Below are 7,529 nucleotides of genomic sequence, written 5' to 3' on the forward strand. Positions count from 1 at the left end.
TGTTGGAGGTGGAGGTGGTGGAGGTGATGGTGGTGGTGATGGTGGTGTTGGAGGTGGAGGTGGTGGAGGTGATGGTGGTGGTGATGGTGGTGTTGCAGGTGGATGTGCTGGTAGTAGTGATGGTGATGTTGGAAGTGGTGGTGGTGATAAGATAGTAATATGCGAAGTAGTGGTGGGGTGTTGATGGGGATGACGACTGCTGGTCACAGTAGTGGTCACTATGATGAGGAGGAGGAAGAGAAGGAAGAGGACAGGAGGGGCTTGGCACCCTACACAGCTGGAGGCCTCAAGAAGTAAGTGGGATGCACGCTTACCCCAACCCAGTACGCAGAGCTTGAGCAGGTATCGGCGGATGTAGACGTTGTAGACACGCACGAGCAGAAGGTAAAGGTTGAAGCCTTCGATGGCCATCCAGGTGAGGCAGCATAGCAGTGCATAGTGTAGGATGGCAGCCAGCACCATGCATGCTGACCCAGGCACAGAGGGCTTGGCCAGCACGGGGCTCAGCAGGAAGGTAACATTCAGGAGCAGCACAGAGGCGTGCAGGTTTATATGGCTATGTACCATGAAGTCACTCTTCTTCCTGTGGGTGAGCATGGCCCTCCATGGCCTGGGGACAGACCTAGTAGGGCCATCCCCTGGGCTCATAGGCACACAATAGCAGGGAAACTGAGGCCAAGGCGGGGCAGGGACTCAACAGCAGCCACGCAGCAAGATAGGTCTCCTGCTTCCCGGCCCCTGCTTCTGGAGAAGCCCAACCTGCTCTGGGGACCAAGTGGAAAAGAATGGGAGGTGCTGAGCAGCAGTACGGGAGATAGGCCAGCGCCATGGCAGAGGAATACCTGGACTGCAAGTGCAGCAGGATGGTGAGCAGCGAGGCCACGATGGAGATGCTGCAGCCCACGAGGGAGATGTACGTGAGAGGAGGCAGCAACTCTGCAGGGATCGGGGCTGGGGAGATTTGCTGCAGGAGGCAAAGTGGGGTGGAGGCCAGGAGAATCATGGAAACCCTTCCCCAGGCTCAATCAGAGGGACCTCCCAAGACCTCAGCTCTAAGCTCCCCTTCCCCATAACAAGGCCATGGCAGACATGGTGGCTTTTGCCTACCCAGCCCCCATCTCCCCTTCCTCTATGAGATACTCCACTTTCTGGGGGAGCTCCCTTCCTCCACTCTATGCATGTGGGTGGCCCCATCACTTCTCCTACTGTGTGCAGGCCTGTGCACCAGGCCTGGTCCTCCTTCCTCCTGCCCACAGTGATGGGTTCAGGGATGGACACATGACATGTGCTAGGCTGGTGGGCTCAATCTGGCAGAATTGGGAAAGGGAAGCTCTCATTTCACCAGCCTGAAACCTAGTAGGATGAGACTGGAACTGCCAGCAGCCATATTATCACCCCATGGGGAGATCCTGCTTGATAGTGAAGCCAGCACAGCAAGCACAGCTGAGGGACAAAGACAGAGTACTGGGCAATATTGACTGAGCCCCTGGATCAAGCCATGCCTGAAGCTTGACCTAGCCTTTTCAGGAACATGAGCCCGTAAGTTTTCTTTTTCGCTTAAGCCATTTGAGTTGAATTTTCTGTCTCTTGCACCAGCCTTTCCCTTGCTCCTCTGCCCTGGATGTGGGGTCCTCTGCAGCTCTGATACCCCCTCATTCAAGCTGGACACACACATACCATAAGAACAGCAAAGTAGCTGAGGTGGTTGCAGCGGCAGAGCACCTGATCAGGTGAGGGCTGTTCTGTGAGGCAGCCCTCGGAGCTCCAGGCCCCCGAGCTGTTCTTGCTGGCTCCCTCCTTCCAGAAGACACAGGTCAGTGTGTGGCCTTCCTGAAGAGAGAAGCTGGGGTCAGTCAAAAGGGTGCAGGGGAGGGACAGTGGATCAGGGCCCAGGACTTGTGGGGGCCAAAGATGGCCAAGGCCTGCTCAATCCATACATTCCATCCCCCTGGCCTCAGGGACTAGATCAGGAATGGACATGTGACTCAGCTGGATATTTAGAACTCCATTCTGGGACCCTGGTTTGGTAAGGAAGAGCCTGCTGGGAAGTGGGGAAGGAAACCTGGCGCTGCAGTAGCCATCTTGCCACAGAGTGGAAAGCCAAAGCAGGAAAGCATTGCTAAGAGATGGAAAGAGATTAGCCATGATGACATTGTATCAGTCCCTGGATCCAGCCATGCCTGAAGCTAGACAACTTCAAGCTGGACACTTCAGTTAGTTGAGTCAATAAATTACCTTCTGGACTTAAGCTGCCTTGAATTGGTTTTCTACCACTTGCAACTGGAAGAATCCTGACTAATGCTGTGTGTAAAAGCTTCTCTCTCAGTGTGGATGGAGATTATTTCTTAGGCAGGAATATTCAAAGTGTGATGGATTTAAAAATCTTTAAAATCTTTCAGTGATTGTAAGTTTGTTTCCAAGGTGGCTTCACAGATTTGGGCTTGGTCAAATCAGTATTCTACGGGACAGCCTCAGAGGGGCAGAAGTGGGGTGAGAATGGGGACACCGCCAATGGTACCAGGCTTTGGTTGTGCCAGAAGCTGATGTTGATTGGCTCACTGAGGTTGTTCACACGGTCATGGCCCAGCTGGGCCCCCAGGACACGGTTATTGAGTAGAGGTGAGTTGGTGTCATCCTGGAAGGGCAGTGGAAAGAAGGGCTGACTGAAAGGGACACAGGGAGACCCTGGATGAGGTCTGAGACCCTTCCCAAGCACCTCCTTCTGGGATGAGAACACGCAGCATGCCTCTCATGTGTACAGCATGGACCAGCCTCCAGGCCTTCGCATATGCTGTTCCCACCACCTGGAAAGCTGCCCTCTCAGGATCCCCTGCTCCACCTCCCAATTGTTTAATACAGTCCAGCCTTGCACCCACCACCTCACCACCATCCTAACTCACTTTAAAAGCCAAGGTGAAAAGCCACCTTCTCCAGAAGCCCTCTTGGACTGCATATCGGTAACAACCTCAACCACATCCTGACTTGTCCACCATTTTGCATTTCTATGGCTATAATCAACCTTGAGCTAAAACTAAGTCTCTAAGGTCTATCTCTATTGAGCTAGAGAGCTCTCTAAGGGCAGGGACCTTGTCACCTTCTTGTCTGCCTTATTTGCAGATTGTAATCATGCTAACCAAACGGTAGGCAGTTCGAATCCCCCAGCTGCTCCTTGGAAACCCTATGGGGCAGTTCTCCTCTGCCATAAAGGGTCACTGTGAGTCGGAATCGACTCAGTGGCAATGGGGTGGGCAATCATGCCACCTAACCAGTGGCTGGCCCAGGCTGGCCCCCCACCCAGAGGTCAGGCAGTAGCATGGATGCCTGCACTGCCCCCAGGCCCCACCATGGGTGCTGACCTGGAAAAAGAAGGAGGTGTAGAAGTAGACACAGATGAGACGCAGCTCCTTGCGGCGGGTCTGGCAGGCCTTCCGGGTCAGCTCGGCTGGGAACTGCATCCTGTGGGGGGCCCAGGCCTAGGGAGGGCCAAGGACAGGCTGAGCCTGGCCTTCAAGGTCTCCTGACCTGGCCTCACCTTCTCAGCCCCGACTCCCTATGGAGCTTTCCGGCCTTGCCTTGAACACTTCCTGCCCCGGAACCTCCGCCTGCAAAACCCTCTCCTCCCAGGCTGCACCTCCTCCAGAACTGCCTACATCCCAGGCCTGCCTTCCATGCTGCTTGGGTCTTGAATGTGGGCCATTTACCCAACATGAGGAAAGCCTGGTGGTGTACTGGTTAAGAGCTACGGCTGCTAACCGAAAGGTCAGTAGTTTGATCCACCAGGCGCTCCTTGGAAACTCTATGGGGCAGTTCTACTCTGTCGTTTACGGCCACTATGAGTGGGAATCGACTCGATGGCAATGGGTTTCTTTTTTTAACCCCACATGAAGGGCCCCGCCACGGTGTCTCTGCACCCCAGGGTCCCGCACGGGTTAGCCATCCAGCAGGCACCACACACGGGTACTCAGAGGGGCCGGGACTCCCTGGCCAGCCCACTGCTGCCTCCCCAAAGGCCCTGCCCTCAACCCGAAACTGCCTTTGAGGGCAGTCTGTTCACATGCAGAATCTCAGCCCCATTTTACAGAGGAGGCCACTCACAGCTAGTCTAGGCAGAGCCTGGATTCCAGGGGTAAGGGCAGAGCCTGGGTAAAGTCCAGAGTTTAACCCCCTGGAGGATTTCTGGGGCTGGAGGCAGCTGACCATCCCACATCCTCGGCCTCCTCTGACCTGAGGGTCCTGCTCCAGAGCGGCACTGCTCAGCAAGAGGCCAGTGAAGTCACAGCTCAGCTTGAAGGCCAGAGCCTGGATGGTGGCCAGACGCGTCCGCTCGGTCATGTTGCTGCCCTCAAAGGTGGTGTTCAGCAGGTTCCACTCCAGGTCGTGGATACAGTTGAGGGTAGGGGTGCTGGTTAGAGACAGCAGAGTTCAAAATGGGGAGTAGAGGCGAGAGAGGGCTCTAGACAGCCTGGGAGAGGGGTGGCACCCTACACCCCTATCACTCCCAACCTCTGCACACGAAGTTCCCTCCACCTAGCAGACCCTGACCCCCCATCCCCTTCTTCCAGTAAACTCTGTCAGGTCCCAGTTTGTCCTTACCTGCTCCTCGAAGCCTTCGCTGACTGCTCCCCCAATCCCTACCTCCCCACTGAGTGAAATGCTTCCCCAGCTGAAGTTCTTCACTCTGATCAGGCATTAGAGTTGCTCAGCCTTTGAATCACAGACCCGGGAGAACCCAGCCGGAGTCTTGGGGCTCCTTCCCAGAAAAAGGCACAGAGATGCACGTTCTGCATGCCTTCCCCTTCCCAGAAGATAAGCTCTGTGAGCGCAGGGGCACATCCATCTTGCATTGCCAGAGCCTAGCACCAGGCACACAGTAGATACGCAAAAAATGCATGTTGAATAAATGAACTGGTTAATTGTCTACACTGGACCCATCCTAGACCATTGATTCAAGGTGCAGGCTGGGGTGGGAGGCAGGGCTGACTCTGAGTGGGCAGGGAGGGACACCCAACTCACTCATGAGGAGGAGATCCACTCCGTCCCTTGCGTTTGGCCAGGTTCTCCATTCGCTCCATCAAACTCCGGAGTTCCTGTGAAGTCTCTGCTGGGAGCGAAAGTCAGACTTCCACCTCAGCCTCCATCCTCAGCTGCCCCAGCCCCACGGCCTCTTGACTCCTAGTTCACCGATGCTCCTGCCCCTCAGGAGGTCTACATAGCCCCCTTTCCATCTTCTTTGATTTGAGGCTTCCACCTTTCACATCGCAGCCATGGGGCTGAGCTAGGACTGTCCCTCAGTTAAGTGGGGCCCCTTACCGGCTGTCCAGCTCTGAAAAGTCACGAGGCAGAGGCAGAAGAGAAGGGCTGCACAGTGATCCATGCCCTGTGCCGGGATCTCCTCCAAGAACTGGCTCCTGCCCGAGAAAAAGTGCATGCCATCATCATTATGGTAAAAGAGCAACCTCTACATTGAGTTTATGTTAATGGTCATGGAATGGTTTGGAAAAGGATAGCAAAAATGGTTGCAAAACTTGAAGAATGTAATCAATGTCACTGAATTGTACATGTGGAAATGGCTGAGATGTGTGTTTTGTTATGTATATTTTCAACATAATATTTAAAAAAAAAAGAAAGAAAGATCGACCTTTAATTTCCAGCCATCTGGCATGTCAGAGGGTAGGACTTGCAGCATCTTATTTGATCCTCACTACACCTACACTGCACAGATGAGGAAACTGAGGCTCAGTTCTCTGTGACTCCAGAATCCTTGGCCACCAAGCAATGTCTGCCATTAGCAGCTCTGCCTGAAATACCTGCCCGCCCTCCAAACATGGTCTTTCCGGAGCCTTCCCCGGGTCCTGGCCTCACCCAGGAGGAGGTTGCTTGGGAGTAAACAGCTTGTAACCCTGTCCAGCCCTATCATTAACTCACTGTGTGACTTTGGGCAAGGATCTGTCCCTCTCTGACCTCACTTTCCTCAATTTTAAAATGAACGAATAAACTTCTGCTTAAATACAGTAAATTCATGTCTAGCCACTGAAACATCACTAAAATGAAAGTGAATGAATAAAATAGGCACAAAACCACAAAGACAGAAAAATGGGAAGGGAAACAACAGCAGATGGGGCAACTGAATAGCCTTGTGCGACAACAACCAGAAAAAGAACTTGGAGCCATACTTTGCAGCATATACAAAATTTAACTCCAAATGGATCATAGATCCGACCATCAAAACCTAAAACTATAAAACTTCCGAAAGAAAACAAAGGAGAAAATCTTTCTGACCTTGGGTTAGGAAAGAATTCTTAGAAACAACACCAAAAACATGATCCATAAAAGAAAAAATTAATAAATTGGGTTTCATCAAAATTAAAAACTTCTGCTCTTTGGAGGTCACCGTTAAGAGCATGAGAAGAAAAGCCACAGACTGGGAGGAAATAATTGCAAATATATAAAGTGAAAACTGTGAGAGCCGGAACTCGATGGGACTTCCTGTTTTTCTGGGTTTTACAAGTTTTCCGCCTTTAACAGGGTGCAGCCTTACCACTTTTCGGTTGCTTGCTATTAGTAGAAAATATTTGAGGTTTCCTTCTCTGGCAGTTTCCACCTTACACAGGTTCCAACTTTTGCAGGTTTAACTGTATCTGATAAAGGACTTGTATCTAGACTATATAAAGAACCCTTAGAATTCAATAAGACAAACAATCCAATAAAAAATGGGAAACGATTTAAATAGTCACTGCACTGAAGCAGATACACAGATCACACCTAAACACATGAAGAGATGCTCAATATCATTAGTCATTAGGGAAATGCAGTAAAAGTCTCAATAAGAGATGACAACACACCTGGAATGGTTAAAATCAGAAAAATTGACAATACCAAGTGTTGTTGAGGATATTGAGCAGCTAAACCCTCATACATTGCTGAAAAGGATGTCGATGGGACAGCCACTTTGAAAACAGTTGTCAGTTTCTCCTTCTAAAGCTAAACATACACTTAAACATACATATGATACCAGCAATCCAACTTTTAGTTATTTACCCAAGAAAAATGAAAACATAGGTCCACACAAACACTGGTATGCAAACCTTCAAAGCAGCTTTATTCACAATAGCCAAAAACTAGAAACTATACAAATGTCCACTAACTGATGAAAGATTGAAAACAAAAAACCTGTAGTATATCCATATAATGAAATACTATTAAGCAATAAAAAGGAATGAATTGCTGATATAGGCAACATAGATGAATCTCGAAGTCATTATGCTACAGTGAAAGAAGCCAGACAAAAGAGACTGCATGCCTTATGACTCCACTTACACCCCCATCTGGGTGGTGCAAATGGTTAACGCACTCAGCTGCTTCAGCTGCTAAAGGTTGGAGGTTTAAATCCATCCAGAAGCACCTTAGAAGAAAAGTCTGGCAATCTTCTTTCACAAAATCAGCCAAGGAAAACCCCATGGAGCACAGTTGTACTCTGACACCCATGAGATCACCATGAGTCGGAATCAACCCTACGGTAACTGGTATAC

The 7,529-nt window shown here is 50.7% G+C and overlaps 1 protein-coding gene across 1 annotated transcript in view; it reads right to left on the bottom strand.

The window, feature by feature from the left end:
• The window catches only part of ADGRG5 (adhesion G protein-coupled receptor G5), a 12,819-nt gene extending 6,363 nt beyond the window's left edge, over positions 1–6,456 (bottom strand). Inside the window, exons 1-8 of the mRNA XM_023726871.1 lie at positions 5,311–6,456; positions 5,014–5,101; positions 4,225–4,402; positions 3,357–3,473; positions 2,519–2,635; positions 1,678–1,830; positions 843–964; positions 315–583 (exon numbers count right to left, since the gene is read on the bottom strand). Coding sequence (XP_023582639.1) covers positions 315–583; positions 843–964; positions 1,678–1,830; positions 2,519–2,635; positions 3,357–3,473; positions 4,225–4,402; positions 5,014–5,101; positions 5,311–5,428 — 1,162 coding nt within the window. The 5' untranslated portion in view covers positions 5,429–6,456. The remainder of the gene's footprint in view (positions 1–314; positions 584–842; positions 965–1,677; positions 1,831–2,518; positions 2,636–3,356; positions 3,474–4,224; positions 4,403–5,013; positions 5,102–5,310) is intronic.
• Between the last annotated feature and the right edge of the window lie 1,073 nt (positions 6,457–7,529).

The sequence above is a fragment of the Trichechus manatus genome, unplaced genomic scaffold, assembly GCF_000243295.1.
Source record: "Trichechus manatus latirostris isolate Lorelei unplaced genomic scaffold, TriManLat1.0 scaffold00014, whole genome shotgun sequence".
NCBI classification, from domain to species: domain Eukaryota; kingdom Metazoa; phylum Chordata; class Mammalia; order Sirenia; family Trichechidae; genus Trichechus; species Trichechus manatus.